The 15898-nt window shown below is 55.2% G+C and overlaps 5 protein-coding genes across 5 annotated transcripts; 3 read left to right on the top strand and 2 right to left on the bottom strand.

Annotated features, from left to right (window-relative positions):
* Positions 1-1549: 1549 nt before the first annotated feature.
* INS49_008322 (uncharacterized protein) lies at positions 1550-2322 on the top strand (the record flags this gene model as incomplete). The annotated part of the gene is made up of 2 exons (XM_043169066.1): positions 1550-1665; positions 1719-2322. The coding sequence occupies 2 exons, from the start codon at positions 1550-1552 to the stop codon at positions 2320-2322; spliced, it is 720 nt and encodes a 239-aa protein (XP_043026746.1).
* A 1201-nt stretch (positions 2323-3523) lies between these two features.
* On the bottom strand, positions 3524-6369 carry INS49_008321 (uncharacterized protein; the record flags this gene model as incomplete). The annotated part of the gene is made up of 4 exons (XM_043169065.1): positions 3524-4687; positions 4773-5887; positions 5952-6195; positions 6271-6369. 4 exons carry the CDS (start codon positions 6367-6369, stop codon positions 3524-3526), a joined length of 2622 nt encoding a protein of 873 aa, XP_043026745.1.
* A 467-nt stretch (positions 6370-6836) lies between these two features.
* INS49_008320 (uncharacterized protein) lies at positions 6837-7940 on the top strand (the record flags this gene model as incomplete). The annotated part of the gene is made up of 4 exons (XM_043169064.1): positions 6837-6932; positions 6980-7388; positions 7441-7877; positions 7935-7940. The coding sequence occupies 4 exons, from the start codon at positions 6837-6839 to the stop codon at positions 7938-7940; spliced, it is 948 nt and encodes a 315-aa protein (XP_043026744.1).
* A 247-nt stretch (positions 7941-8187) lies between these two features.
* INS49_008319 (uncharacterized protein) lies at positions 8188-9053 on the bottom strand (the record flags this gene model as incomplete). Its single annotated transcript, XM_043169063.1, has 3 exons — positions 8188-8236; positions 8296-8909; positions 8967-9053. 3 exons carry the CDS (start codon positions 9051-9053, stop codon positions 8188-8190), a joined length of 750 nt encoding a protein of 249 aa, XP_043026743.1.
* A 331-nt stretch (positions 9054-9384) lies between these two features.
* Positions 9385-10891, top strand: INS49_008318 (uncharacterized protein; the record flags this gene model as incomplete). Its single annotated transcript, XM_043169062.1, has 2 exons — positions 9385-10290; positions 10346-10891. 2 exons carry the CDS (start codon positions 9385-9387, stop codon positions 10889-10891), a joined length of 1452 nt encoding a protein of 483 aa, XP_043026742.1.
* Between the last annotated feature and the right edge of the window lie 5007 nt (positions 10892-15898).

The raw sequence follows: 15898 nt of genomic DNA, 5'->3' as shown, positions 1-15898 counted from the left end.
AAAGGAGGCGATGTGAATGGATGAGGCAGTCCAAGCTCCGGAAGGTTTTTGGCGCAGGGAACCGTAGCGGAAGCCGGGGTGGGTGGATATGAGATCTCGGTCTGGTCAAAGACACTTGGGGACAGGTCACCGGCTTTCCCAGGAGGAGAACAGGTGCAGCCGTTTGGAAGCAGAAGGAATGGATGGGTTCTTGTAGTCTGCTCCTAGAAAGAAGAAACCGTAGGAGGTGCAGCAGAACTAAAACCCACGGATCTTGGAATCGATCCTTCAACGTGTCAAGAACTAGATAAGTGCAGGCAGGCTGTGCTACGATGTACTGCCTAAGTTTTCCAGGTACATGTGGGTAGGTACGCAATGGAGGGCAGCGGTGTCCACTCGGCAGTGTTGCCGATGTCATGGCGGGGCTGCTTTCGGCAAGCCTGGCATCTGGAATGCTCACCCCCCAGGGCTGCCAAGGGGGGGTCCAGGGCCTGAGCAGGTGACGGGCCAGACCTCGCTCTGCCTGGGGCTGACCTGCACCATATCTGCTGTGGTCTACCTGGTGGTTATTAGACTATACCTAGGTATCGTCTAGTCTACCACCCACGTGGACTTCCTGCATATTGTATGTCATATCATTGGCTTACCCTGCACGGCCGTTCATCCTCGTTCTCTGATACTCGACGGCCTTCTGAGCCGCAACTGGCTCTGTCTCATCTCAGGCTCTTCCCCACAGTTAAAGACAAGGTCCTCTACCGTAGTACCCGCGGGTCGATTCCTTGCATGCTCAGCCCCAATTCCTGAGGATATTTTGCCTGGGGTCTTCACACCAACTTCCATGCTTCGGCACTATTTGCCGGGAATCATTGCAATTCACTACCCGTCGAGTGTTCAATTTTTGAGCTTTGCGAATCCACACTGAGATCAACCAGGCGAACAGTCCAGGAAACATTCAAGAACGAGTGCTTAGAGTTTCAAATATGGGTAGCAGCTGTACTACTTTTCCAAAATGACAAACCACAAACCTCCCCCCCCCCTTTACCCAAGCCCCACAAGGCACTGCAAATCACTTTTCCAGACTGTGTGCTATAGCCCAGTTTCCTAACCTCCCGCAAAACCCCATGTTACCTGATATCCCCATATGCCATGACATCCTCACATTGCATTCCTTAGCCTGTCCCTCGATATTCACGTGGACTCGTCTGAGGGGGCGGCCTGTACGGACGGTAAACGACAGGGGTCCGTGGCTGCTGCGCCGGAGAAGTTGCCGGCAGCTCGGGTGTCGGCCTACCTGCCCCATCCAGCTCAGCGAGTCGTTCAAAATGGTGGTTATATGGCTGGTTAGAGTGCTGGTCGACACCACGCTGCGCAGGCGATGGTGCAGCGCCCGCGCCATGCCAGCTGTTCTGTCCCGAGGGTGGTGATGGTCCTGCCACGTTGTTGCTGTTGTTCGAGCTCAGGGAGCTCCGGCGGCTCGACCCATTGACGACGTAGAGGACACGCCTCTCGCCACTATTGAGGGACGGGGAGGGCGAATGCGACTGGGAATGCGAGTGCGACTGTGACTGAGATGTCGATTGCGAAGGCGTATGGACCATATGATCGGAGTCTGGGTTTCCGTCAGAGCTGGAGCACTTTGCCTAGTGTTGCGCGAGCTACTCACTGCGAGAAACGTATGGTGCGCTCGTAGGTAAGACCATATTACTAGGTGTTGGTGGTTCTGAGCCTCTGACAACAAGTCCTCTCCGCTTCGTCCACGTCCGTCTTGCGAAAATTAACACCCCGGCAGCCAGAAGTAGTAGGACCAAGGTGGCCCCAACGCTGACGCCTGCGGTTGCCCCCTTTGAAAGTCCCGAAGAACTGCTGCCTTGTGGGTTCGCTGGGTTCGCGGCCGAAACTGAGCTTGATGATGAGGTGGTCGCTGCCGTGTTTACATCCAAAGTAGTCGTCGGACCAGCTGTGGTAATAGACGTGATTGGAGAACTCGAGCTCTCCACAGTGCTGGACGTGGTCGGTTCAGAGCTTGTCGACCGAGTTGAGCTGGTCGAAGAGCTGGAGCTGGAGCTGGTCGACGAACGTGAGCTTGTTGAAGTACTCGACGTCGAAGTGCTCGACGTCGATGTTATAGGTGGCTTCTTCCTGAATGGCTCAGCGCTTTGGGGATTGCTGGAGAGCTTCGCCCGCACCACGTCCCCGGCCGGGCACTCGCTTTCACAAGCATTGGAAGAACAGCATCCTAAAAAGGGCTTATCCAAGTCAGGGCATGTGTACCAGTCACCTTTTGAGTCTAGGCATTCCTGGTCCGTGATGTTTGCGCCCCTCTCCTTCTTGAAGCTGGAGTAACGGATATCCTCGTCGGGACAGTACTTTGGTCACTGAAGTGATGAACACATCAGGGAAGTACTCTGTAACACAAGGGGGTGCGGTCGGCAACCGTGGCGTTTCTCATGACTTGTAGCCTCACGGACATCTTGGGCTGATGGACTCTTGGATATAACAAGAATTCCTCTTGGAGGGTGCAGAGAATCTTGGGGAAGTGCTTACACCTGAGCCGTCTTTGCCGGGATCTGAAGCGCAACATCCGAGGAAGTGGACATCGCAGTTCTCACAGACGTAGAAGGAGCCGCCCCAAGGGCATGAGAGGCCAAATACGTCCACTGGATTGTAAACCATTGTGCCGATGCCAACCTGACAGACGAATAGCTGGCTGGGCTCCTGGCTGAGGCTCCGAATATGAGCTGCGGATGGTTGGGAAAGAGGCCCGGAATGAGCAGGCTCTGAGTAAAAGGTTGTCAGTGCTCAGGTCAGGTGGCTCGACGGGGGGTCGTCCAACGTGGAGCGTTCGGAGTGGGAAGGAGTAGGGAGCAAACAACCTGACGTGGTTACGAGTAAGAAAGAGAGGTATCGAGGTATCTTCGCTGTCAACGTAAAGCGTCAAAACAGACAGCCTGTGCTACCCACAGTCAATTCGAGTGTCATGAAAGCTCCCTGTTACGGATCTTAAGCTGGCCGTCTCACGATGCATGTGCCGCCGCAATGTTGGGCGAAAGAAATATGCGTTCGACGACTTCGCGGCTTAACAAATTGGTGTCTTGCTTGGAAGTATGACCACGCCTCTTGTAAGAGACCGCAGGGTGTGCCGTCCTCAGACAAGTAAATGTACACCGAAATCCAGCGTCGAGCAAGTGAATGAGCCACATCAAGACCTCGTCCAACTCATGCCAAGGAGTCATCTCTGTCATGGCGAACTGCTCATCACTGGAGTTGAGTGATAACCGGCACTGCCGATGTGTAAGCGTACGTGTGCTTGTGCGTGTGTGAGAGTCTAGGTAGCGATTCATTTGGTAGGACTTGCCAGACAAATAAACCGAACTTCAATGGTGTTCTGGCCATCCAATTTGTCGCCTCTTCCCAAGTCATCGGACGGCGGGAACATCCCGTAACCACCCCAGTTGCAGAAAAGTCATGGTATCATTTCAAGTCGCTACCGATTTGATTGTGCCCCAGTCATAAAATAGCAACCCGTGGACATTTTGTGTAGTTATTACAACCCATTGAGCACACTCTGGATACCCACACTGCTCGAGTCCTCTCTCTTTTGCACGATGGCCTTGAAGTCCGCCTTGGTCAGCTTCTTGCCCGTCGCAGCTGAACCCGATCCTAAGTTCCGGCTCTTCTCTTTCAGCGCCTCTGGACCGATGATGAACAGGTACCCAATCTCCGGAAGGAGATCTAATATCCCCTGGACTTCCTTGGTGAGGGGCCACTCCTTCAACGTCGAGATGTACTTGTTGAGGTCCTTAGTCACCATCAACCCACCAGTCGCGTTGACGGAGAACTTCTTGAAGTGCTCCAAGAGCAGCTTGTGTATCGCCAACGCCAGCTCGCTGCTGAAGATCTCCAGGTTGTGACCATCAATGGCCTGCGTTGAGAGGATAGAGACCCGCTTGAGGAAGCTGCAGATCGTCTGGCATGTTGGCGTCTGCAACAGTTCTGCAATAAGCTCAAGCTCTGCGTCCTTGGGGCGGAAATCTGTCTTGCGCTGTGTTGCTAGTGTCCTAGTCACCCAGTTGATCACAACGTCCACCGAGCTCTTGACGACGCTATTCGTTTTTCTCTCAATTGTCTCCATGGCCATCTTGCCCTGGGCCTCCATGCTTCGCCGCACAGTCGCATTGCCCTCCGCGAGCCTGATCATGACAGTGTGTATGAACCGTGACATGATATTCGCGATCGTAACGGCGGGCCGTATGTTGGGCAAGTATGATATGTCTGGTTCGACCTTTGAGTTTTCCTGCGAAGACGAAGCGTCGAGCGCGGCGTCCAGAGCTGTCTCGATATAGACCTGGCCCATACTGGTGAGGAGGAGGCTCAGTAGACTGTTGACGTCCCTTGCAGTATCGGTCGAGGAGCCGAGCTCGAGCGTCCTGCGAACACTCTCTGCGAGCCACTGCATCATCCTTTGGGCCACCTCAACGCTGATAGCGCCGTCTTCCTCGGAAACCTCAATCTCGTTCTTGTTCTCGCTGTTGTCCTTAACGCCAGCGACCCGCAACATCATTGCCTTTTGAGTTGGTGTGAGGTCGGAAGATTCGAGACGTTCCAGGTAGACGTCTTTGGCCGATGCCAATAGTTGCGAGCCTTGCTGGGCTATAGCCGCCATGAAGCCACTTGGGGCCTTTTTGCGTCTGGAGTGGAAAATGGTGTACTTGAAGAGCAACGAGCTGTACAACTCCTCCAGATTCCTGCGCTCTCTTTCGATATATGAATTCCCGACAAGGTATGGCACAAACAGCTCCTCCATCTGCTGGTCCAGGGTTTGTGATATGCGCAGAGCAAGGTTCCGGGTTATCGATCAGTCCGTGGGTCTTCAGGTCCTCGATGAGTTGACCGATGTAAGTTCTTGCCGAGTGCAGTGACCGCAGGAATGCCAGTGACGATACGGAATCCGCTTTTTCGAGCACCATCTCCAGCCGCTGTTGAACAGACTGCTGAAAAACTCGTTGAATGAATTTGATCAGAACTGTTTCCGCCATTGGAAAGGCCTGTTTGATGATGAACGACTCTTCTTGCATGACGACCCTGACTTCGTCAATCAGGGATTGCAGGCTCTGCTCGATTCCAGGAGGCTCCTTGTCAGGATCGGCGAGCAACTCCCACGTCTCATCGTCACCAGTGACCTCGTCTGCCAGAAGCTGGTTCCTGTTGATAAAAAAGTCGTGCTGGTTCACGAAGGTGGCCACAACACTGTTACCACCGTTGAAATCAAACAGGACCTTGGCACACTGCAGCATGTCGGGGAAGTTCTGAGATCGATAGCTCCTGTTGAACTGCTCGAGCAGGTCCTGTTCCAAAACCTCGCAGAACTTCTCCAGTACCTCGCGAGTGTTATGCTTCCGGCTGATGCCAGTCACGCCATTCGTGATCCCGTTCCGCCGGTATCCGTTCGTCTGCCCCCAAGATGTGGGATCCAACCTCTGGCTGATGCGCATGAGCTGTCGCGCAATGTTGGCGCACCGGACTTTGTTTTCGGCTCCGCCCACCCTTTTCATCTCCTCGAGTGAGCCCAGCTGCCCAGTCTCGGAGACCTCATTCCAGCATTGAATCAGGAAGTTGGCGTCCAGCGCCCTCCTACGCTTCCGGTCCAGCTCCTCCAGCCTCTCGCCGATCTGCACAGCTACATTTCCCCCTATGTCACCTCGGGCTGTCCTGTCGTGGCCGTTGATGCCGTTGGAGCTGTTCAGCGTGGAGTCGAGTGCTTCGAACTGGGCCATAGACTGGTCTAGTTTCCGACCAAGCGTCTCTAGGGTGCGATCGTGCTGCATTTCTGCTCGGCGCACGTCGCTCTGCAGCCCGGATTCCTCCTCTTCCAGCTTCTCCGTGAGCGCACCCAACTGTGACAATGCATCTGTATACACGCAAGGTGTCAGTGAGCGTACTCGGAGACTTAGAAAAAGGCAGCAGCGACGTACTTTCGAAGGTCCTGATCAGGGGTTTTGGATCGAACGCTGGCTGGGTCGCTGGGGCGGATCGTCGGTTCACGGGAATTGCGCTCTCGGCCAACTCGTCAACAAAGTCCCTCACGATAAACTCCTTGGTTGAGAAGTCCTTCTCTTCTAAGCTGGGTCCCTGGGGGAACAGGGCTCTCGGGCCAGACCCGGACTCGGCCCTGTTTACAGCCATCAATGCTGCCGGCCCCCGGGGCGCATCGGTCCTCTGATGGGCGATTCGATCAGTTCATCAATTGTTCCTCCGAGTCGCGAGCTTGAAGCTGCTTCCACCTGCTGTCACGTCGTAGTCGAAGCCGTAGTCGAAGTCGCAGTCGTCACCGTGGTCGCAGTCGTGGTCGTATTCGTCTGCCTGCCTGAAGCCAAATGTTGTCTGCGGCATGTCTGGCCCAATGTCTGCTGGGGAAAGGGAGCCCCCATAGATCCCTGTTGATACCGTACAGGGGTCCCCGCCAATGCCTGACCTCCCCCACCCATGGGCGCTCTAGCCCCGTTCAGCACCGAGAATGTGGCTGAAGGTGACCGCTTACTGCATGGCAGAGAGCCGAGAGCTCCCTGCACGGCCGGGAGCTGCAGGACGGACGACAGACATGGCCCAGCCAAGCTCACACATGCTTGCAGCGGGCCAGGACGGAATTTCCCAACCCTGAATAGCAACTCGGCGCCATCTTCACTGCCACTCACCATGCCATCCGTTCCACCGCCCTGTTGAACCACCTCTTCGCCTCCAATGCGTACGCGTGTTGGCATGCTCTTTTCTTGCTGACACCGTTTCCTTTTCTTCTTCATTTCTTCGTCGTCTGCCGTCCCTGTGCATCATTTCACGTTGGAACACACCGGGTCATCAAAATGCCTTTCGACACCAAGGACACCCAAGTCTATCGTCGCAACGAGAAGGCTGGCGGGAAGCTTCTGACTCCAGAAGAGAGGATAAAGCTTCTGGAGGTACGTCTCTTGCCCATGAAAGCGGGCAGTCATGGCAGCTAACACAGGTGAAGCCATACCTCCCACCTACAAAGCAGGACCAGGAACGCGAAGAGCGAGCTCAAAGCCGGCGCATTACGTTTGGAGTTAGGAACTTTCTCAAGACGCAACTTCACATCCTGACCTTCACAATCATTCATGCCATATTCTCCATCTACATCCATACCCGCCAGGCCTACCATGCCGTCCGCGATCGCACATACTCCATATTCTTCTACCATCATCGCGACCCTGCCATGATACACAGGGATGTGAAACGACTGAGCAAAGTTCCCAAAGTTCTGAGTGTCGTCCTGAGGGTGGAGGAAGATGGCAAAGGCGGCGCCGAGCTGGAGCGTCTGGTGAACGAGATAGCGGAAGTTTCGGCGTGGTGCGCAAGCGCCGGGATACCCGCCTTGAACGTCTACGAGAAGACAGGTGCGCCTTTCCATGTGCGACGCACGAGTCTGCAGCTGACAAGATCTCTTAGGCCTTCTCAAACAATACCTGCCTGAAACTCACCGAGCGATTTCCCAGAACCTCCGATCCTACTTCGGCAAGCAACATCCCACGTTGACGGTCTGCGCACCCCACGCCCAGTCGATAGAGTCCCCATCCAGCCCACAGACTGCAGATTTTGGGGAAGCAGTCAGTCACCTCACCATGAGATTGATATGCGCCGAGGATGGCCGTGACTCTATGGTAGATCTTACGAAGACGCTGGCGGAGATGGCCCAGAAGCATAAGATCTCTCCTGCCGACATCGAACAGCGACTTCTCGACGTGGAACTAAGGGAGAGCGTCATGGAGGAGTCCGACTTGTTGATCATCTTTGGGCCACACATCGAGTTTCAGGGATATCCGCCCTGGCACCTGCATCTCACCGAAATCTACCACGTGCCTGACAACGAGAGCGTGGGGTACCAGGTATTCTACAGTGGTCTGTGCAAGTATGCGAACGCTCAATTCAGGCTGGGACGATAGTTGTAGTCTTGGGGATCTGATAGAGCTGCGATACAGACGCAGCGCATGGGTTGAGGAGTTCAAGGTGCAGCATAGAGAAGTGTTTACAGTTTATACCCTCCATCAAAGACTCTGAATCCTCATTTCTTGAGCGCTCTTATCCCATTTATAGACCGGCCCAGTCCCAACATTATAATGATAGTAATTTTGTGTTCCTCCTTTTACCATAGCTTGACGAAACGTTATGTTGATCCTACCTCCATCCTTTTCATTCTTACCGCTCCTTTTTGGGATCGAATGCAGCCAGCAAGATTGGGTCCTCCCTCGCATCAGAATCATATCGCCGCTCTCAAGGGGCAGCTTCAGAGGCTTCGGGCCTGACCCGCCCGTCTTCTGCTCGCTCGGAGCGATAGGTTTGTGCTTCAGCAAAAAGTCTCTCCTCGCACCAAAAGAGAACGAGGCAATGGCTGGGTCTGGTCCGAGGAAGCGCTCATCGTCAGAATGATAGCTAATACTATCAGATCCCGAGGAGTAATAGTTGACAAGGCAGAAATTGAACTTGCAGCCAGTGGCAGCCTCAGTAGACCGGCGTAGATTATCGAGACACTTGGGAATCGGACGGGGTGCGCAGTTGGGATATGAGCTGGCGGGAACCTTTGTTCCTGTCTTCGCATCGACAACGGTGCCGTCATCCGAAAATTGTGAAGTGTTGTCTATGCCAAACACGGTAGTGTATCTTGGCGTGTTGATCTGAGTTTCGGTGGGTCCTCTCTTGATGGTGTACTTGACTCTATAGAATGGCAGTTCCGACCGGAGAAAGGTGAAAGCATCTTTGGCGAGATATCCTGGGACGTACGGCTGGAAGTACAGCAGGTCGAGGTCCAATTCGTTTATGGCGCGACCCAGAGTTGCCGGCAGCGATGACAGTTCCTTCTCGATATGAAGTGGAAAGCCAGGTATGGGAAAGGGGTACGTTTTGTGAGTGGAAACAGCGCTCTACGATCATGTCAGCACTATATTGCCATAAAACAGGACCCATTAGCAGAAGCATACTGATGGCTCTTGAGTGTTTGGCTCATCCACTTTCCGATGCTTCGCCGGTGGCGTAAAGAATGCATCGATCGTCCTCTTTTTTGACATTTTGCTTATCAACAGGAGTCTCAAATGTGACGGGCGAACTGAGCAGAGTCTTGAAGTAATTAGCTGCTGTCAATTGCATGGTATTCGAAACGCGACTTTCAAGTGACATCACTGACTTGCACAAAGGCTATCGGTAGTGCTAGTAGCCCTTCAGCCTTGTCCCCGGCTGCGCCAAGCCTGAGTGAAAGCTTCCCCAATAAATTCCAGCCACTCCTGGGAGCTCGCAGCCTTGCGAAAACTTTCGAGCCCCATGAAATATTCGTCGGTCCCTCTCAGTGACCAGGCCGAGCATGCACACATCCAACACGTTGCGTCCAGCATCTCATCGATAATGTCTACCGTCGAAACTCATTCAAACAGCCCAACCGCGCAGGAAGAAGACAACATGGCGATCCTGCGCCCAGCAAAACTGCCGCCCAGCACCTCACTGAACAAAGCCCTGTTCTCAAAAACACTCAACCTAGCTGCGGCGTCCGTGAGGGACAACAAGAACCTGTCAAAATTAAGGCAGGCCCTCTCAAAAAATGGCGACATTCTGCCCATAGAGAGGATATCTGCCATCGCCCCAGACCCGGACACCGACCTCGCAGCAAAAGGTCGCAAATGCCTCCTCCTCAAACCTTCCATCTCTCCTAAGCAACCAGAGACATGGGGCCCTCTCGTCTCGCAGTTGGTGAAGCAGGAGGACGTGGGCATAATTCCTTATGAGCTGAAGCTCGACTATGACTACTGGAACTACCGCGACGTGTTGTCGACGCTGTTGCCAGAGGAACTGCACGACGACATCCCCTCCGGATTCAACACGGCGGGGCATGTGGCGCATCTGAACCTACGAGACCAACATCTCCCGTACAAGATGCTCATAGGTCAGGTGATCGTGGAGAAGAACCAGCACATCAGGACCGTCATCAACAAGACGGACAATGTGGGCACTGAATCTGAGTTCCGGACCTTCGGCTACGAGCTGTTGGCCGGCGAGGACGACTTGAACGTTGAGCTGAATGAGAACGGATGTGTATTCAAGTTCGATTACTCCAAGGTCTATTGGAACAGCAAGCTTGAAAAGGAGCACACGAGGCTTGTCAGGTCGTTCCAGCCGGGCGAAGTCGTCTGCGATGTGATGGCTGGCATCGGGCCTTTCGCTGTTCCGGCTGGGAAGAGGGGAGTCTTCGTCTGGGCTAATGACTACAACCCAGAGAGCTACAAGTATCTTCAGGACGCTATTGGGCGGAACAAGGTGAACACCCTCTTCCCAACAACCCACCATTCGATCTCAACTGACTGGAGAACAGGTTGCGTCTTTTGTCCGGCCGTTCAACGAAGATGGCCGCGTCTTCATCCATAAAGCAGCCAATTCGGTCCTTGCAGCCTCACGGGCCGGTGAAGCAGCCGTGGTGCCCTCGAAACAAAAGTTCTCGCGCAGTAATCCTGACGCCAAAAGGCCTCCGCCCACGGTCGTTCCCATCCCGGCCACGATTAGCCACTTCGTGATGAACCTGCCCGCATCCGCCACCGAGTTTCTGTCGTACTACCGAGGCCTGTACGCCGGACAGGAGGCGCTCTTCGCACCACACACGAAGACAAACCTGCCCGTGGTCCATGTTCACTGCTTCGCCCTGAAGAGCGACGACGACGTGCCCAGAATCGACATCTGTGAGCGTGTTTCCAAGGAACTGGGCGTCACCTTGCGCTGGGATGGGCAGATTGTGGCAATGGGAAGTGAGGTCCAGGACGGGCAGGTTGCCGTGCATCATGTTCGAGACGTGGCGCCGGCGAAGAGCATGTATTGTGCGAGCTTCAGGTTGCCGGCCGAGGTTGCTTTCGCTCCTAGGCAATGAAGCTCTGGTTAAGGATGAATCAGTTGAGGAGAGCTCGTGATTGTCTTACGGGTTACAGCCGCCATGGTCACTGCAAGGCATAAACTGCTGCCCGGGTTCTAAATCGCCGCTTTGCCAACCATACACCCACGATCCTTCGCATCACCCTTACCTCGTCCTCCGATTGGGTATACAAGTCATCATCTTATCCAGATGCCCAATGCAGCTGCGGAAGGGAGCATCGCGTGGGCCGTTGTGAAGATATGCAGGTCACACGACACTATCAGCGTACAGAACAACGCACAGCATTTTGACAAAGCCACCTTCATTACTGTCTGAACGGGCCAGGCGGGCCCAAGGGTGGAATGGGGCTTCTCGTGAGACAGGCATGAGCCGTTGGAAATTGTCCGGTCTCATACAGACAAGCCTGCTGACCATCTTTGGCAACGTGCAGAACATGGAGTGGATGGAAGGCGCAAGGCTGGTTTGGTCTGCCTGCTGGCCACCAGCGTCCCCCGCGAAGATAATGGCTTGCGGCACTGTCAAAAGTTGAAATGACTTCAGTCTGGGGCTCGCGCTCAGTTCAGCTGGTCAATCGAGGGCGCGGGTTTTACGACCTGTAAGATGCACAACAAGTTCTCTGATGGCCTTTCGCAAGCGTCCTTTCCCGACGGCGCGATCCAGGACGACGTCGCCGGCCAGGTACTACGGCATATCCTGAGTGTCCCTACCGACTGCAGCAGTGTGCCGGATCATAGAAGCAGTGTGTCAACATCACAACACGCGGCTATTCGGACCAAATTGCTACATTGCTATCGAAAGCCGCCAAGGGTGACGGTCGAGGCTAGCACTCTTGTCGAATTCTCCATAAAATCCTTCCTCCTCCTCTTTACCCCGGACATGACATCAGGAGACGGTCGTCTGCAGATGGAGATGGAGATTGTTTGATTGAGGAGAAAGGGTCGCCGGGGTCCAGCAATCGACGAGCATTACCACGAGCCCCAACCCTTTTTCATGTGATTGATGACATAGGACAGTCACATTGAGATAGGCAGGCCTGCGCGCCCTGCAAGACGACGTTTTTATCTTCACGGCAGCGGCGTTGAAATCCATTATGCTCGCACCGGATGCTGAAGATCGGTTTCCATTTAGGGACCACTTCCGGGATATGAAGCGTTCAGGCTACTGCGGCCTACTGAGTCGTATCTGCAGGTCGAAGGGCTGCAAGATTATGTGATTGGCAATGCGGCTCTTTGCCAATCATCAGGCCAATCACCCAAGAATCTGGCGGCTTCGCGGGGAGGAGAGTTCACTCAAAGCGCCGACGAACCTCTACGCCGAACAGTCAAATCATATGGCACACACAGCCCGGCAAGAACGCTATCGACCACCCGCCATGGCCGTTGCAAGCCACGACTGGCATGTCTTGTCGAGGGTTGAGGCTTGTGTGATGCGGCCACAACCTCGCCAAGGCGAGTGCCAGCCGCAGCCCTGGCAAGAACATGCGAGCAGATGCCCTGCGGCGCAGTCGTGCCCTGGGCCCTCATGCTGTGTCCGTGTTTCACAGCGGCCCCGGTGAGGTAGGAGGTGATCTATCTCCCGCCTATTAAAGAAGGGCCACGCAGATCTGGAATGCGCTGCAGATGTGACATGCGCTTCGGTGCCTCACAGCTGCCACGCATTTCTACCGTGGAACGTCTCCTTCGTTACGCCAGCCGCTCGGAGGGACGCATAGACAGGCCAGGAAGGTGATACGATAGGAAGGACAGCAGGACAGGAGGCAGGAAGCCGCAGGATGAAGCAAGGCATTAGGTGATGGGAGAGCACGGCCAGGTTTGGACGAGACGGCCCGCTCATTTCAAGGTCGGGAGAGGCAAGGGCGGAGAAATGGAAGGTCGGGTAGGACTCGGACTGACAACAACCGAATGAAGCCATCCTGCCATTCCCTCTGGGCAACAGCCGTGTCGATCGCAACGGCGTCCCCTCCATACATCTGCGTCTGCATCTGCGCGGGGAAGGATTGCGGTAAACTTGCGGGCAACCCGGCTCCTCTCACCCTCCCTCCTGTCCTCCCTCCCAATATGATTAGACGCGCACTCTGGGGCGGTTGGGTTGATCTAGCCATACACAGCGACGACACACAACAATGACGAAGTTGTTACGAGACCAGTGTCTTGCCCCGTACGCGATTACCAGGTCCTTTTGATGGAGTTCAGGCCAAGCGAGACATTGAGAGTACAACCACCGGTGTGGGAGAAAAAGGCACGGGGCTGATTCGTCCAAGGGGGTGCTGCGAGCGTTATCGCGGAGACATCCGTGGGTGTGTTCGGCCTGCATCGGGCAGGCCACACGCGCCGTCCGGACTTGCCTGTTCTTGACGTGCGCGCATGCACAGTACCGATTAGCAATAAGTCGAGTGTGCCTGTGATAACAATACCTAACCGCAACATCGACAGCAAAAGCCGCACTCTGTCCGGGGTTTTTTTTTTTTGGGGGGGGGGGCGGCGCATGGCGAAAGCGGGGAGGCGCCGTCCCAAAACTCTGCGTAGAAGTTGCTCCGGAAAGCCGCGAGAAATAGAGCGGCCGAGAATGGGCGGTCCATTCGGGCCTCCTTCGCACCCGGCCTGGGCTGGGTTCGAACGCAAGCTCCACCCCTACCTGGGGCCTTTTTTGGCCTTGGGAGGATCCCGGCGCCGAGCGAGCGGAGGAGACGAACGAGCCCGTATCAGGCTTTGCTAGAGCATTTCGTGTACGTACAGGATCAAATCGATCGAGAACCTTGAGATGTGAGAGAGTACATGGTACGTACGCACGTAGGCTACGCGGTAAACAGTATCTAGACCAACGCGTCCGCCTCAGCCCCTTCGGATTGCCTCATCAGGCGGCCGAGTGACGGACCCCCAGAGTCTGAGCAATGCTTGCTGCGCCATCCAGCGAACCAGGCCAGAGTCGCATTGCTGCGATGCCGTCTATGTTTCATCTGAACAAGAAAAAGTCAAGGCTGGCCAGACCCCGTCAAGACCCAGTCCCAGTCCTCAGTTGCAATCGCAATCTATTCCCCAGGGCCACGAGCGGACTGCCACTCGGCCGATATTGGCGTGGGAGTGGCAGGGAAGATCGCTCGCTGCCAGCAAGCATACCGGCCATCTATTAAGGCGTCGGCAGCAGTCAGCATGGCATGATCTGGTGAATCTGGGGCGTGCTGGCCGGATGGATGGCTGGCCGGCTGGCTAATGCAGCGAGGGCGAGATGGGCGGAGAGCATCTTAGACTGCTCCCGTCCAGTGGCTGACGGTAGTATGGCTGGCTGTCTGCTAGCCGGGAGCCCAGGCCAGCGGGATCCCACCAGGTTCTCTTCGATGGTACGGCGGTAGTAAGTTTCACTTGACGGTGGGGACGAGCCAGTGTCTTTTCTTCCCTCCCTCCCCACAATGGCAAGCCTCTTCGATGGCACCCCGTCCAGTCCATCCAAGCCCAATGCAGCGGCAGACTTCCCCGGGGGGATGGATGGGAGGGCTGGAAGGGGTGGAGGGGAACTGGGTCTAGAGGCAGTGCTGACACCTCCCCAAGAACGCGTGCTCTTTTGGTCTAACAAATCTCTCTTCTTCTTATTTCGCTCACGCAAGATATGAACTGTAAAATGTCTAATTATCTAATGAAAATCCACCCCAGGCTAGCCAAGTGCGGCCGGCGTTTAGGCATGAGCGTGCCACGGGGAACCAAACCCACATCTCCGAGGCTTGTTGTTGCTATACGAACCATCAACGCCCATTTTGTGCCGAACGAGCCGTGGATGACTTGCTCTACCGAGTGCTTGCTCACCGGCAGGCAAGTTTCTGCTCGTCTTGGGTCGGTCGTGGCACACGTAAGGCCCAACGCGAAAGTACTCAGCCACACAGGAAGTCCACGCAGGAAGTCCACGCAGGAAGTCCTCGTCCATGTCGTCTTCGCAGGCGCCACCAAGGGCTTCCAGAACGTGGCGGCCCCACTCCACATTGTCTGAGGCGCTGGGAATCTACGACATCGAGGGACTCTGCCCCCCTTCTAAAACAAAAAACAACGCGAGAAACGAGGGATAATTTCAACGGCGATCCCCGTGGCTTGGACTTGTTTAAGACATACCCTTCGACCGCATCGGCAGTGATGTTTCTGGAATGTCGCGAGTCAATGTCCTCTGGGAACAACAAGGGAGGAGAATCACGTCTCCGGATTACCCGATGAGCAACGACCGCCCAGGACGATTCGTAACCTCGACACTGACAGGTACTCTTGACAAGTAAATAAACCCCCCCGTTCGCTGGGAGGCTCCCACCCACGGCCCGCCCTGTGCTGCGTAGCATCACGCCGGCTCACAGCGGCTCGGGAAAATGACAGGTCGGAAGTGACGGGTCAGGGTGAAGGAGGGAGGGGGAGGGGCGGTATGGTCTTCGTGGTGGACTTCCACTGACTGCCATTGTATAGATCTGCTGTACTGTGGTGTGTGTCCAACCAAGCCCAGAGTTTGTGCAATTCTACCAAGCACCTTGACGAAACGGTTACAGGATCTGGCCCAGGGACTCGAGCGGAGCTGAGTACACATGATAGATGATAGATGACAGATGATGGACAGCAGACTCGAGGTGACCGATCGAGGACATCGAGGTGCCCACCCTCTCTTCTAGCCCCTCGATGTGGGACCAAGCCACGTCTTAGAGCCTCAACACAGAGCCTCATAAGGATACCACTACCGGCCGCTGCCCAAGGCCCGGGGATTTTCTCACCTCCACGGTCTGGGGCCGGTGTCAGGGTCGGATTGAATTCGTTTGTTTGTTGTCTCTAGTACCTGGGCATAGTCCATTCCTAGGGCCCGACGGCCGTGGAGGCTAGCTTTATCTCTGGACATCAAGGTCCACCCATCGAAGGCTCGTAACGTCTCACGGAAGCAGACTACCGCAGGAGGGCGCTTCCACTGGGCCCCTGGCTTAACAAGTCAACACGCACGGTCGAGGCAGTCTGCCGCCCTGCCGTATCTCGATTACCTTGCCGTCGG

Source organism: Diaporthe citri (genome assembly GCF_014595645.1).
Source record: "Diaporthe citri strain NFHF-8-4 chromosome Unknown scaffold_3, whole genome shotgun sequence".
Taxonomy (NCBI): Eukaryota; Fungi; Ascomycota; class Sordariomycetes; order Diaporthales; family Diaporthaceae; genus Diaporthe; species Diaporthe citri.
The sequence above is the reverse complement of the archived record's forward strand: the minus strand, read 5'-3'. Positions and strand labels throughout refer to the sequence as shown.